This window comes from Leptinotarsa decemlineata, unplaced genomic scaffold (genome assembly GCF_025532065.1).
Source record: "Leptinotarsa decemlineata unplaced genomic scaffold, Ldec_3_MD MMD2_tig00000576_RagTag_RagTag, whole genome shotgun sequence".
NCBI lineage: Eukaryota > Metazoa > Arthropoda > Insecta > Coleoptera > Chrysomelidae > Leptinotarsa > Leptinotarsa decemlineata.
The window spans coordinates 12,069,282-12,085,707 of NW_027412551.1; the positions used below are offsets into that span (position 1 = coordinate 12,069,282).

At 37.0% G+C, this 16,426-nt stretch overlaps 1 protein-coding gene and 1 non-coding gene across 2 annotated transcripts; both read left to right on the plus strand.

Moving 5' to 3' along the window:
- The first annotated feature begins 9,429 nt into the window (after positions 1 to 9,429).
- Positions 9,430 to 14,589, plus strand: LOC111509974 (tubulin polyglutamylase ttll6). Its single transcript, XM_023165839.2, has 2 exons — positions 9,430 to 9,899; positions 12,892 to 14,589. Exons 1-2 carry the CDS (start codon positions 9,554 to 9,556, stop codon positions 14,472 to 14,474), a joined length of 1,929 nt encoding a protein of 642 aa, XP_023021607.1. The 5' UTR covers positions 9,430 to 9,553; the 3' UTR covers positions 14,475 to 14,589.
- A 799-nt stretch (positions 14,590 to 15,388) lies between these two features.
- TRNAY-GUA (transfer RNA tyrosine (anticodon GUA)) lies at positions 15,389 to 15,480 on the plus strand. The gene is given in 2 exon segments: positions 15,389 to 15,425; positions 15,445 to 15,480. It is a non-coding gene; the product is annotated as a tRNA-Tyr (tRNA).
- Positions 15,481 to 16,426: the final 946 nt, after the last annotated feature.

Here is a 16,426-nt window from a genome sequence, read left to right on the forward strand (position 1 = left end):
ACATCGCGTATATCGAAGGGCAATCCTGCAGATTTATACAAAGGCCTTCCTTTCCGTCTGGGTTCGTACATATATCTGCAAAGAGAGAGAGTGATTCAAATGTCGAAATTTGATAGGTTTTGAATCTGAAATAAGCACGGGTGGTTGAGCTTGGAGATTCAGTGGCGTTACATGAAAATATGTGTGAAATCAGGTTCATTTTCACGACTGGTTGAATTAAATTGAAAGTGTAGTGCCAGATTCAGTAATTACAGATTTCCAGATGATATAACTACAAACTCATAATGTCATCTTCGTACTTATCAATTGAATAATCATTATTACATACCGAGTGACACTGAACGTGGCGCCATCCATTTGTTCATGAGAAATGTTATTTGATTCGAAATGAGGGAAATAGTAAATCGAAACCATCATTTCAGATAATGAAACGATTGAAAACTCATCTCGGTTAAGCTAAAAGTCAACAATTTGCTCCATCCTTCCTTTGCTCCATCTGCTCCTCCCAAAACACTGTTCTTTTCACTTTTCAGGTTGTTTCAAACGTTTCATCCGTTTGAATGTCACGTTTTACAGGACAGTTATACAGGACGTGGATCTGGGGACACTGGTGGATACTGACCCATCACAAACAGTGCTTGGGATGGCGGAAGAACTGGGCGTCAGCTCCCATGCGGGTTTTGATGGTTTTAAACGTATTGGAAAGTTAAAAAGGCGCAAAAAGTAGATACTGCACGATTTGAACGACCGACAGAAATTGGCATGTTTCGAAGTCTGTTCTTTTTTGCTTTTGCGCAACCAAAACGATCTTTTTTTTGGATCGGATCGTCAAGTGTGATGAAAATTGGATCCTTCACGACAAAACGAGATGTCCAGGACAGTGCTTAGACACCGATGAGCCACGTAGGCACATTCCGAATGCTAAAACCCACCAAATAAAACATGGTTACTGTATGGTGGTCAGCGACTGGTAGGATTCACTATAACTTTCTGCGACTGGACGAAACCATCATGACAGAGTCCTATTGTGGGGAAATCGATGAAATGTACCAAAAATTGTGTCAGCGGCAGCCGGTACTGGTCAACAGACTCTGCTCCAGGACAACGCCTGTCTGCACGTTCCACAAATCATTGTCCGACAAATGGACAAATTGAGTGCCGAAGTTCTGACTTATCCACCATACTCCCCAGAACTCTCGCCAACCGACTATCATCTTTCCAAGCACTTCGATAACTTTCTCACTGGTGGAACCGTCGCCAATCATGATGTCATGTCAAGTCATGTCATCATGTCATGTCATGTCGCTTAATATCATATCATATTATATATCATATCATGTCATATGTCGTCATATAATACTGTCATGTCATCATGTTATTATATCATGTCATGGTGTCGTCATGTCATGTCATGTCATATCAAGTCACATTGTCATATCAAATTATGTCGCTATGACATGTGATGTCGTCATGTCATGTCATAATGTAGACATTTCATGTTATGTCATGTCATATGCTATGTCATCACGTCATGCCTATTCAGATAATTGTGTCCTCATTTCATATTGAGTCATGTCGTCGTGTCATGTCATCATGCCATGTGATGTCGTCATGTTGTTGTGGCATGTCATGTCATCATGTCTTCATGACATGTCAATTCGTCATGTCATTTCATGTGATATTATTTGATATGACGCCATTTCATGAGATGTTGTCATGACATGTCATATCATCATGTCGTTATGCCGGATATTTCGCTTTATCTTTATGTCATAAGTCATGTCATATTAAGTTATGCCGTCATGTCATATAATGTCGTCATGTCGTCATGCCATGGCATGTCATCATGTCGTCATGTTATTTGTCATGTCATATCAAGTTATGTTGTCATGTAATGTCATGCATATTATACAATAATGCTGTCATGTACTTATGTCATGTTATAACAAGTCATGTCGTCATGACATGTCATATGTCATGTAATTTCGTCTTTTTATTATGTCATGTCATGTCATCATGTCATTTCGTGTCATGTTCAATGTACATAAGAGTAGACACTAAATTCTCAGAAATATCATTGCATCGAAACGAAAACATTGTTGTCAAAGTTTTGATTATATATTTTATCATCATTTTTCCTCATCTGTTCACTATAATTTCCGTACGCCACTGCAAGAGACATATTAAGGCAAAAACGTCAGTCATTTTTGAGAATTCAGTTTCCTATTTGTAATTATAGTTTGGGTGACGATAATTCCAGCGGAATATAATTCTGCAGAGTGATGATATACAGGGTGTCCCTGAACTTCCTCTTTTCCTCTCGGGAATGTATAGATAGGGTCAAAATATCACCAGTACTTCATATAACTTTTTTTCCCAAAAGTCTTCGTAACCAAGTTACGGGCCCTCGAAGTTACAAAATGAAAAATGTTTTTCTTTCATAACTTTTCAAGTGAATATTCAAAATCATCCAGATTTTGGTAATTGACTAAACAAATGAATTCCGTCGATGAGCTTTCATGCAGGAGTCAGTTGTTTTGCTACAAAGTCAGGAACGGACTACCCCCGATGGTCCACACCCCAAAACTTTGAAATAACAGATATTTTTCAATATTTTTCAACAAAATAAGGTTACTTGGACAATTTTATAAATAAAAGTACTCGTGTGGAAAGTCGATCGGAGCAACGAGTCTTGATAAAAATGTAGTTCTACTCGACGACATCAAACCCGGTCGTCCACCATTATTTGAAATGAATAATTATCAAAGCAGAAATAATAATGATAACGTTAATTCAACAACATTTATAACAGGAATAATACAAAGTATGCTAAAATGAAGTCGTAAACAAAAAGTACAGTACCTATATGGAAGTTTAAGTCACAATTGTGATAGCAGATATTTTTTCAAAAGAAATATCAAGTTCTGTAGATTCGTGGTGTTTTTAAACTAACAAGCTACTCTACTATGAAATATCGAATTCATTCCATATTTTGTATGTACATAATACGTGTGGAATAATCTCGTTTCGTGTTGATCAGTTATCTGAATCTCATGAAACTCAACATTCGAATGTTTCAAATTCTTCTTCACAGCTAAACTGTTGAGGAGTTTCACTGATAATTATAATTTTATGGGAGAAATTCTTTAACACGAATCTGAATTTAGCTGAAAAAACGCACATCGGAAAAAATATTTACTATACTAATAAAAAGCAAACGAATGAACTACAAAAACGGCTGCACATGATCAGATGAAAAATATCCAGGGAATAATTATGTTTCATTTCTTTCACAGATGTTGACAAAAAAACCTTTTAGAAAGTTTTGATAAAAAATGAGAAACTGGAATGCGATTTTGTTTTGTTGAGTGGTGCGTTATCATATGACTATCATTGTATTGTCAATATTCTATAGGATATTTTGAATTTTTTTGATATGGCCGAACAGTTTACATTCAATGAATATGCAGATATGCATGTATTTTATGGACGAGCATTTTGTAATGCTGCAGAAGCTCGTCGTCTGTATTCCGACCATTTTCCCAATCGAACGTTACCGTCAAGAGAAACATTCGAGCGTGTCGATCGCAGCTTGAGGGAGACAGGTATGTAATAATTGATAATTAATTTGAGCACGTTGTTTTATTTCGATATTATTGTAGGTACAGTTTTGCCAAAACGAGGTGGTGAGGGCGCTCCTAGGACTGTACGTACCGTTGTATTGGAGGAAAATATTTTGGAAGCCGTCGCTGATGATCCTTCAATGAGCATCAGAAATCTATCAGAACAGTTCCATACATCCAAGTCCACTATTCATAGAATAATTAGGGAACAACTGCTCCACCCATTTCACATACAGAAGGTACATGCCATGACACCTCAAGATTTTCCAGCACGACTGGAATATGCCAATTGGTTCATGGATAGGCAAAGAGAGGATATGACTTTCATTAATCGAGTTTTATTCACTGATGAAGCAGGTTTCAGTAGAGATGGAGTTATCAACTCTCATAATCTCCATATATGGGCCGAAGAAAATCCCCATGGGATATTGCAAACCAAACACCAACGGAAATTCAACGTGAATGTTTGGGCTGGTATCATAGGAAACCATCTTATAGGACCATTCGTTCTACAGGACCGATTGAATGGAGAACGTTATTTGGAGTTCATTCAGAACGATTTGAATGGACTTTTGGAACATGTTCCATTGCAAACCCGAAGAGATATGTGGTTTATGCATGATGGCGCTCCTCCTCATTTTAGTTTGATTGTGCGTGACCATTTGAACCATATTTTCCACAATAGATGGATTGGTAGAGGTGGGCCATATTCATGGCCATCGCGGTCTCCGGATTTAAATCCATTGGATTTCTTTCTGTGAGGGCATCTAAAAAGCCTTGTTTACGCTACACCTATTCACACAAGAGATGCATTGTTGAATAGAATAACATTACATTGTGAAGCCATACGAAACGACCCTGGAATGCTATTTCAAGTACAGAGAGGGTGTCTTCGCAGACTAAGAAAATGTATAGAGAGAGAAGGTGGTCATATCGAGCAGTTTCTGTAGCGGATTTTTCATTTCTGTTTGCTCTTGAGGCTCTTGAGTTTCGTTAGTTAAACGTGTTTGCATTATAAAAATTCGTTATGAACATTTTACCTATCATTTCCATTTTCCTTAAAAACTAATATTTTCGAATAATGGTAGACATCTCAGGATAAATGTTGTTGAATTAACGTTATCATTATTATTTCTGCTTTGATAATTATTCATTTCAAATAATGGTGGACGAGCGGGTTTGATGTCGTCGAGTGAAACTACATTTTTATCAAGACTCGTTGCTCCGATCGACTTTCCACACGAGTACTTTTATTCATAAAATTGTCCAAGTAACCTTAATTTGTTGAAAAATATTGAAAAATATCTGTCATTTCAAAGTTTTGGGGTGTGGACCATAGGGGGTAGTCCGTTCCTGACTTTGTAGCAAAACAACTGACTCCTGCATGAAAGCTCATCGAAGGAATTCATTTGTTTAGTCAATTACCAAAATTTGGATGATTTTGAATATTCACTTGAAAAATTATCAAAGAAAAACATTTTTCATTTTGTAACTTCGAGGGCCCGTTACTTGGAAACGAAGGATTTTAGGAAAAAAAGTTATATGAAGTACTGGTGATATTTTGACCCCGTCTATACATTCTCGAGGGGAAAAGAGGAAGTCCAGGGACACCCTGTATAATATGTATAAAACAGGAACTGATTTTGAAATTATATAGGCTTTCAGCATAAAAATACTTGTTCATATAATTTTACTCGATAGTACTTTCTGCAATGAACATATTCTTTTTTAGTCAGTCTGATATCAAAGTTACGTTTCAGTAATATTATCATTCACTGGCTTTTTTACTGCCGTTAATATCCAACCATCAAAGAAACAAATAAATTATTGTGTAAGAGTTTTTACGCACCTTTCATGATCAAAGCATTGCAAATAATGAGTAAATCACTCAAAAACAACACAGTCCAAAACATGTTTACCACAAAGTGTGCAAATTCGTCTCCACACTGCTCTTCGACTTGGTCTACTGTAATACAGGTAGGTCATCGATTACGATAGTAAATTGGCTGAAGAATACCCGTTAACCTCGTTGTGTGAAATGATTGATATGAAATGATTAACGGTTCAAACCTGGCTACTAGTTATAATAAGAAAGGATGTAGGTATTTGCTATTGAAATCTCCTGATGGTTCAGTTCAAGGTTGATTTCAAATCATTTCCAAAATGAATTAAGCAGTGTTGAAAATAGTTTAGATTACCTATGTGCGGATGATCATGTTGATAACCGCACTAATGAATCCAATGAATCAAATAATCTGATTGCTTTGAGTTCAGCTAATGGCAGGTAATGATCAATTGGACCAATGCCTTCTGAATGTCAATATTTCCAATATATAACTGTCCACGAGTGTTGAGACTTTCAGAAATTATTTGAGTTCTGCATGCTAAATTAGTTTCAGTTTATTTTTTGACCATGAAGCCATTTTAGTTGAATTTGATAGTATTACTCACCTTGAAAATGAATGACACTGTACAAACTAATCTAAAACAACTCACCATATTTGCCTAATATAGCTATTGGTTTATAATTTGATATTTAAGCTGAGTCTTCAGGTTTTGGAGCAGAACATAATTTCATTGTTTTCACACAGTTGGATACTTCTTTGAATAAGACAGATTTGTTTTGCAAAAATGTTTACCTAGTATTGAAGCAATTCTGGAAATATGTCTCTATCAAAAAACGCTACAAAACGCAGATGTGTTACCAATTTTCAAAAAAGAAAAGAAAAATATAATACGAAATTATAGCTCTCTCATTAACTATCTGCAATTCCAAAATTGTTCAAAAAATTGGTTTACAAATATATGCATTTGCTCGTGAAATCCATCATCATATCAGAACAGCATGGTTTCTTTGCAAAGCGATTATTGGAATCTAATTTAATAGAATATAGTGCATAATTATCTCATAATTATCTCGCCACTATGCAATTAATGATCTAATCAAAAGGGCTTTAACTTCAGCAAAAATTCCTGCGATTTTAGAACCCATAGGCACAAGTCGAGACGACGGAAAATGGCCGGATGGTATGACACTTGTTCCATGGAAAAATGGTAAATCTATTGTTTGGGACTTTACTTGTGTAGATACATTAGCAACTTGCCATCTTCTTGCTACTTCTGCGAAAGCCGATGCTGCTGCTTCTTTAGGAGAAAGTTCCAAACTACGGAAATATCAGAATTTGGGAAATAATTATATCTTTCGCCCAATAGCTATTGAAACGTTTGGTGTTTTTGGCCCTTATCTTTCATCAATGAAATTGGAAAAAAGGTAACCGATGAAACTCACGAATCAAGAGCCACATCTTTTCTCATTCAGAAAATTAGTATTGCCATCCAAAGAGGAAATGCAGCTTCGTGTTTCGGTACTCTCCCTGATTCCAAAAAACTTGATGAAATTTACTTGTTTGCTGAAAACCAATTTTATAAAGAAAAGAGAGGTAATAAGAAACCACTTAATGAAATTAAAATGAAAGCAAATGAAAAAAATACTTTATCTCAGCAAAATTCTCAAATGGGTTTCAAAGATATTTCGGATTGTTCAGTGATAAATTCTTCAGTCAAAACCTTTGGGTTAAATGGTTTAAAAAATATTGGTAACATCTGTTTCATGAACAGCGTAATTCAATGTTTATCAAATACGAGATGGTTATTGGAATATTTGAAAAAGGATGAATTCATGAAAGATATCAATACTAGTATTTCTAGTATGAAGGGTGCTTTAATAAAATCGTTTGCAGAAGTCATCAAGGAGTTGTGGTCAGAAGATTCATTTGATAAAGTAGTAAATACAGCCTCCTTAAAAAATCAGATTCAAAGTTTTGCTCCTCGATTCATCGGTAATTCCCATCAAGACGCCCAGGAGTTTCTCCGTTATCTTTTAGAAGGATTACATGAAGAGGTTGATATAATTAATGAGAAACCTAAACCAATCTTAACGGAGATTGACGAAAAATTGAGCGACAGCGGAAACGCACAAGAGTCATGGCTCACATATTTGAGGATGCATAACTCTAAGATTGTAGATAATTTCGTTGGCCAATTGAAATCCACGATGAAATGCACACACTGTGGATACTCTTCAGTAACATTTGATCTTTTCTGGCATTTGTCTCTCTCCATACCACAAAGAACCGACCAATTGAGTTTGTGGCAATGCTTAGATTATTTTACAAGAGAAGAAACTTTGGATGGAATTGAAAAACCGACGTGTTCGAAATGCAAGGAAAGGAGAAAATGCATAAAGTCCCTATCAATCCACAAGTTTCCCCATATTTTAGTAAAACATTTAAAAAGATTCTCTCCAACGGAAAGTAGAGGCAAATTGAATGATGTCATCGAATTTCCTCTAGAAGGATTGGATATGGACAATTTTGCAGGAGAAAATGTGGCTACTTGTTATAATCTATATGCACTTTTAAATCACAGTGGGACTACTAACAGAGGACATTATACAGCATACTGCAGACACCCGTATACTAGCGCGTGCTAGAATGTCCTCTTTTATGTAAAGGATGGAACAAAATCGCGCCTTTAAGATAACCGAGGGAAAGTTTAACTTTTAGTTTCTTCAATTTTGTAATTTTTTTCAACTCCTCATTTTTGTAAATAAAATTTATATAACCATTTGAGCTTAAATGACTGGATTAGAAACTAACGTCGAAGTTTGCTTAGGTTATGAATAAAAGTTTGAATATTGAAAAAAAAAATATATAGTGAATATCTATACATGCGCTGCAATTGCAAAAGCCGCTCCTCAAAAGCTAGGAATACTGTTACCAGTGCCCGTGCTCGGGCACTGCAACCGTTACCATATCGCCTTTTTTAATGTCTACAGCAGTAGTGGACGAAACGTCAGTCATAAGAACCTAGAGGCCATAGCCAAAAAACCCGGAAAATAACTTTCACAAAATTTGAGCTTCATTTGAATTCGTAATATTCGGAAGGAGCAGTCATATCAAAGTGAATTTGTAACCTCTTATTTGTGACTTGAATAACACACTACATTTCACATACACGTAGTTCTCCAAATGAAAGAGTTCTTAAACAGTGAAGTTCGAGGTGTACTGAGTTGAACCTCAAAAAGATGAGCAGCCGCAGTCCACCGCGTATTTCTGATATGTACCGCTCGTGGTGGATTCACTTGAACTCTTTCCGTGAAATCATCTATAGAAGAGAAACAAATCTCCAACCTTTCTTCGGTGTTTCAAACTATTGAGGATATGCTTAGGGGCGGAGCTCCATACATCAGAACAATACTCAAAAGGATGTCTGACCTGAGCTTTATAAAGCATCAAAAATTGCTGGTACGGAACAATGTTCCAAGCTTTTGAGAAGCAGCCTCAGCAATTTCAGTGACATGGTCGTGCCAAGACATATTGGTGTCCATTCCAACCCCCAACAAACTCATCGAAGCAGGAAACGGAATTGTTTGTCCTGACATTATTGTATCCGCTTCGCAAACCTTTATCTTTTCAGAAAAAACCGATGCTTAGGTTTTTGTGGCATTGAATTGAACCTGGGTACTTCCACCCCAAATGGAAATCACCTTCAGATCCTCATTAAGATGCGCAACTTTCTGCTGCCAATGAAGATGTGCATCTGCAGCCGATGTCCTGGAATGTCCTGGAATTACTTCAGGATTGTGTCCTGCGCCATCACTCACGTAAGTAAAAACAACTTTTTTTTCCATCTTCTGCCGACAACATTCCGAATATCAACCAGAACTGTTATTTGTTCTTTCCAGACTTGTCGCTCAAACCCTCTGTATGTTCCAAAATCTGATTGGTCGACACCATCGCCCACAGAAACAACCCCACAAATGACACTTGCAAAATTTTTCGTAACGTCAACTGATGTGAACCACGTGTCACATTAAATTTTTATAGCATGCCCCCAAGGGTATACGTTTAACAAAATCCCCCCATTCAATGGCTAGCGAATCGAACACTAGTATACCCCTGAACGACATCAGCGATTCATCGGACTGGTCTTCAAGCGATGAGAAACAGAAGCCCCCCAAAAAGGTCCCGCAGGCGAAAATTTCCAAGAAATCCGATAGCGCCACCAAGATCAAGTCCCCAAAAAAGAGGAAACGGGTCGTCACTGTCTGTTTAACGCACTGCAGGTACGATGTCATCAGAAGGGTTGCTCAGAAATTCAATTACAGGGAGGTTAGTGAAGGAGAAAACTGGAATATGTACTGGACGGATCTGTCCATCACGGTGGATAGGTGCAAGGAGATGAGGAGGTTTCAGAAAATCAACCATTTTCCAGGTTAGTTATGTCAAATATTCAGCAGGATCTAGAAGCGTTTTCTGGAGTCCATGCATTCCAAACGTGATTCAAATATATTCATTCCGACGCTAAAAGGTATTCATGATTCAAAACTAGCGCGAGGTTGGTTTTGGAAAGGAGTTTGGCATTACGTTACGTCAGTTGTCAGTTTCTGCTTCGTTTCAATCGTTATAGTTCATGAAACGTCCCCTTTTCCAAACCACCAGAGAGTCATGAGGAGCAATTTTCCAGAGGAAATTCGTTGATTTCTTTCTACGAATCTCGAGTCAGTGTAACTATCTTCATTCGGGTTTGAAGGCCGTCGTTGGAACTGCATCCTATCGTTTCGCCAGCACAAGTGGCTGGCTTCTTCAGAGGTTTAATCATCTTGATGATTCACCGATGATTCACCTTAACCAATGAATCTCGAGTCTTTCGAAACAGGGAGTGTAAGTCATAATTGATGAATGTATTAACTACAATTATTGCAATAGTATCTACATGAGTATTATCATTTATACTACCATATAATTTCTTGGGTTTCGTCATATTATTGGTTGAGTAGATGAAGAAAAATAGCTACTTGTTGGTCCATATTTTGAATAGAAAAAAAAATCTGCTACACTGGTTTTGAAAATACATCTTCATTCGTTATATTTATTCAAAAAATTGTATGCACAATTCCGATTCGAATTAAGGTTAGAGAAAATTGAAAAGTTCGTTTATATTATTGAATTTGACCTCTGACATAAACTGAATCATTCCATTCTGGCGAATCTTATTATTGATGACGTCAGCACCTTTTTGTTCATCATCAGTGAGAAGTAGAAAATATGTTTCAACATCTAAAATCGTTATCAGGATTGAGCGAGTATGAAGTGACAAGAAACCATAACAAAACATTCCTTAAAAGTGAATTGTAGCGTTCAACAAATGAAATTCAGTTTTTGTTGGTTTCCGGGTTTGACCGTGGTCTTCTTTGGTTATATTCTCCAAACGTTTCAACCGCAACTGCGGCAGTCATCTTCAGTGGCGAGGTCGAAGTACTGTGTTTGACGTATCAACTGGAGTTGATGTAGGTATATGGCAGGACTTCAGTTATTGGGAACACACTCACACTGGGCGTTTTAGGGTTTTAGGGCGAGGAAAATGAAAAAATGAATTATTATTGTCAAAATTCACATATACTTTGGTTAGAATAGACTATTGAAATATTTAATTAGCTCTGATAATGGATCCAACTCATTGTGGCGGAATTCTCGACGATATAAATATTCTTCCTGCTATCTCAAAAGCCTTTGAAATGATCATTAAAAGAACAGATCACAGATTATGTTAAACAAAATCCATACGTTCAGCATGGATTTCGCCCTCAATATAGCACTACTACGGCTCTGAGTCTCGTCACTGACGACATATTCAAATCACTCGATGAAGGAAATTCCACATGTCTCTTAATGTTTGATTATAGTAAAGCATTCGATACCTTGCATTCTTCTTCATTGTGCATAAAACTTAAGTGCTTTGCTTTCACCCATAATGCAATGCCACTTATGAATAGATATCTCTCCAAAAAGACCCAACCAACTCACCTTGATGATAACCATTCAACCATGAAATCAAAAAAAATTTGGTGTACTGCAAGGTTCAGTGCTGGGACCGCTCCTTTTTGCAATTTATATTAGTCATTTATATTATTCATCAATCAACTTCAAAGATATTACATTCACTAATGAAAATATTAACAGAAACCTCAAAACTCTATACGATGTATTCTGTGCACATAATCTTATTTTCAATCCCAAGAAATCCCAGGTCATGTTATTTGTTTATAACATAATTCCTTTTGTGAATGAATGTAAAAATCTGGGCTTGTGGTTAGATACATACTTGAGATTCACGAAGCATGTAAGTCATCTGTGTGAAACGTCATTCAATGTATTGAGACAACTATATCCAAGTAGAGACCTTTCATGACAAACTCTGAAGCTGAGTCTTTGTGAAAAACTTATTTTTTCAAAATCAGCTTACTGCAATTCTATCTACGGACCCGCCTCATAACAATTAGATGTATAATGCGACTCCAGCGTATACAAAATAGTTGTGTCAGATTTTCTTACGGTATCCAAAAGTATGATCACATAAGTCCGTCCTTTCGAAATTCTGGCTGGCTTTCACTCAAATATCTAAGAGCAATCCATTTGGTTAGTTCCACGCATAGAATTCTTGTTTCGGGATATCCTCCTTACTTACGTGAAAGACTGGTTGCACTATCACACAGTAGCACTTCTCGTAATAGGCAATCTTTGCCCATTCCCAGGCATTCCACAGCAATGTTAACTCGAAGTTCCTCCTATAATGCGGCAAAGTTGTATAACACCATCCCCACAGACTTCAAAGAAAGTTTAAGTAAAGGTTGAACGACATATTTCTCGCACGACAGTGATTGGGCACGACATATACAAACATATTTCGACAATTTCTCACATATCCGAATATTATAAAAAATAATAAGAACACATACCAATCGAGATTGAGTTCAAAAGCAGCTCTCATAGCTGAACTCCGACTATTCATCATTTCTTTGAATTTTACTCAATTTGTTATTCTTATTGTGATGAATAAAGACATATTATTATTATTATCATTGAAGGTACTCGCACATGTGCGTGATAAAGCCACTTCTAACTACTTTTGATGGTCTGGATGTAAGCAACGGTCTGTTGTTCGAATTTTGTTTTAGGTTAGGTTAGGGTTGGGTTAGGTTAGGCGAGGATTAGGTTAGGGTTATGTTAGGTTAGGCAAGGGTTTCATAAGGATAAGTTGAAATATCAAATTATATATTTCAAATAACTTTTCAAATGATTATTTCCTCGCTCTAAAACCACTACCATTCTGTTCCTCTCATCACCCACTTGTGATTGAACTCCAACGATCACGTATATTGAGGCACCAGCTAGACTCCATGATCCATTACTTTCGTTATTTACAGGAATGCTGGAAATCTGCAGGAAAGACCTACTAGCTCGAAACCTGAACAGAATGCTACGCATGTTCCCAAGAGACTACAACTTCTTCCCTAAAACTTGGTGTTTTCCCGCCGACCTAGGAGAAGCTCTAACCTACAGTAGATTACGCAAGAACAAAACCTTCATCCTCAAACCTGAGGCCGGTAGTCAAGGTAGAGGCATCGTGATCACTAAGACACTGAAGGAAATCCGACCTTGTGACAGAGGAATCTGCCAAGTTTACATCACCAAACCGTTTCTAATCGATGGGTACAAGTTCGATCTGAGGGTATACACTCTGATCACATCCTGTGATCCTTTGAGAATCTTCATCTACAATGAAGGCCTAGTCAGGTTCGCCACTAGTAGGTACAAAGAGCCAAACGGCATCAACATAACAAACGTTTTCATGCATCTCACCAACTACGCCGTGAACAAACACAGCAGGACCTACAACCAGGACACCGAAGGGGGAAGCAAGAGAAAGCTGTCTTGGTTCAACAATTACCTGAAGAGTTTGAAGCATGACGTAGAAGCAATTTGGTACAGGATCGATGACGTCATCATCAAAACTATAATCAGCGCTTACCCGGTACTGAAGCATAGCTACGCAGCCTGTTTTCCAAACCACGACGTGATTCCTGCTTGCTGTGAGCTACTAGGAATCGACATCTTGCTTGACAAAAGGATGAACCCCCAAGTTCTTGAAGTTAACCACTCTCCAAGCTTCCATACGGACACAGAACTGGATTGCGAAGTCAAAGAAGCCCTACTTTACGATATGTTCGCGATGATGAACCTAGAGATCTGCGACAAAAGAAAGCTCATTCGTGAGGACAGAAAGCGTGTTAGGGAAAGGTTGCTGAGTGGGTCTAACCCTAGGGAGAATCAGTCCAACAGTGACTCCAAGTACTTCACCGAGTACTTCAAACAAGAAATGGCCAATAGGGGAGGGTTCAGAATCGTGTACCCATGTGCCAACACAGAACACAATTACATGAAGTACTTCGAACAGGGACAAAACTCGCTGTACTGTGATACCGCCTCCAGCAGAGCTAGAGAAGCAGCCCAGAATGCTCTCAGAGACGAAATGCAGCTGAAAGCTAAGTTGGAGGCTTCCAAGAGGATTTCAGCAAGAGCCAAGCCTATACTGGCCGAACCAGCACCTAGTAGGGCAGTCTCTCGAGCTTCTTCTACACCGCTCAGCGTCAGAAGTGACTACAGCAACTCCTTCGAAGCTCAATCGATTGTGGAGTATGAAGAGAAGGAGCGGCTACAACGGTTGGCTCAGAGGGACTACCTGGTGAGGAGTCAAGGCATTTTGGAGCTCATTTACTTCTCAATGAAGAAGAACAACGTTCTGAGGCCACACGATGAGAGAAAATATGCGATATTTGACAAAATTCGACAAGCTAGCGAGACTATTAACAAGAACGTGAGTAATGGGCCGGAAATTTCCGATATGCTGGAGGAGATCCACGGAAAGGGGATGGAGGGGACGATGACTTCACTCAAGAGGGAGATATATCCATGGCATAAGCCGAAAAATCATGTTGGTAAAGTGTGATGGATTTTTCACCGTTATTATTGTTAATAAAATCTGTGTAGTTTGTGGGTTTACTTCTCTTTAGATTTTGTCACGATGTAAGTTCGTTTCAGAAAATAAAAGTGTCAGTTTGAAATGGTCAGTGCAATATGAATGAATTCAAAATGGAAAATAGTCTAGTGTTCTTCATATTTCTTGTCCCACCTCAGTTCGAATCATTTTGTGTAATGCGGGAGTTGTGACGATTTTTTTATATTCATTCCAAATTTCAGTTCAGGCCAATGAAAGAACAGTATTTTCATTTCTTTAGTTATTACCAAAAGATTTGGACAATATTACTTTTCGTTGTACGTTCGTCAAACATGTTTATGTAATATTATTCGAGGTTTCCTACTAGGTACACTATAGTGACTAGCGAGCTTTCCAGAATAATCATCTGCGTCTTCAAAGAGGGAATATTGTGTAAATGACAAAAAACTATATCAGTTAACCATCTGCGAAGAATAAAAATCCTTTCAGTTCAACAATGAAAGAAAACAATTGTTGCTTTCAATTTTGTTGTACCTAATACCAGTCTGAGCGTATTTTGTAAAGAATCGGTTTGATCGAATTCTCATTTTATAACTTACAATTTTTCAATTTTAACCGGCTTACCTACAATGTTGTTGGAGACGAATATACCCAGTTTCATTAGGTACCTATTAGGAATGATTTGTTTTAAATACTTTCAAATGCTTGAACTAAATGAGAAGCTACCTTGATTATTATACTTTTTCATAATTCGGTATCCATCTATTCCAATGAAAATCTTTCAAGCTCAATATTTCATTGGAACAAACTATTTTCTATGCCATTAGACAATATAATACGTAACCAAAGAATGTTATATTATTGAATTGTACGATATATATTATAATTTCTATAACAACATATAACCTTCGATAGCTCAGTTGGTAGAGCGGTGGACTGTAGTGGAATATAAAATGTAGACATCCATAGGTCGCTGGTTCAAATCCGGCTCGAAGGATACTTTTTTTATTTTAAATTTTTTTCAGTTTTCAAAATTCAATGTCGATAATAATTTTCGTGTTGGGTTCGATTTATGATAATGATGCGTTTGAAGAATTGATTTCCGACAAATGAGATATGAAAAAATCAACTATGAATTCTAGTTTTTCTTTAGTTTGATTGAATTTTAAACTTACCCAAGGTAAGCCGAAGGTGGTTTGAATTGTGAAAGATCCGTGAGGAAATACTCACTTTCGTTCACTATTAATATTATCCTGCCAATTTTTCTATATGGCATTTCTAATGACCATTGTCAAGTTCTTTGATTTATTTGGTTTGCATATGCTGAGAAGTAAAAGTTATAGTATGTGTTTAATATAACATTCATACCAAAGACAATATGACTGATATTTCTGTTAAACTGAATTTAACAGCGTCGAAAGCTAGAAATGTCATTGAACAGTTTTATTATTAATAATAATAATAATAATAATAATAATAATGATAATAATCGTCTTTATTGTTACCCAGCTGTAGTTACATACAAATATTTAAATAAATTAGAGAGCTAGTTGCTGACATAACAAAAGGCGAAGTTCAACTTAGTTAGCACAAGTGCTACTGTTAAATATAGGTTAAAGAAAATAACTTTTGTCTGATTTATACGTAGTTTTTTATTTGTTATACCCTTTTGAAGAAAAAAAATGTCTTTACTTGAAGATGGTGTAACAAACCGACACCAGTCGTAATGGTTGTTACACCATTTTCAAGTGAAAACAGTTTGTTTCACTTGCTTATTCGGCTAGGTCATTGTCAAAAATTGACAAGAACTCCGTCAGGGGCGTAGCGATCTTGCTCAACGCAATGCTGCTACCCTGAGTTTTTTTAATCATATTTTCATAAAAACACATCATTTTTCACTAGTCGACTCCTTTTCGGAAGACCTTTGGATTTTTAAGTTCACA

Coding starts and splice junctions, on each gene's coding strand:
- LOC111509974 (XM_023165839.2), top strand. CDS start 9,554: ATGGCTAGCGAATCGAACACTAGTATACCCCTGAACGACATCAGCGAT. Junction 9,900..12,891: donor GAAAATCAACCATTTTCCAG/GTTAGTTATGTC, acceptor CGTTATTTACAG/GAATGCTGGAAATCTGCAGG.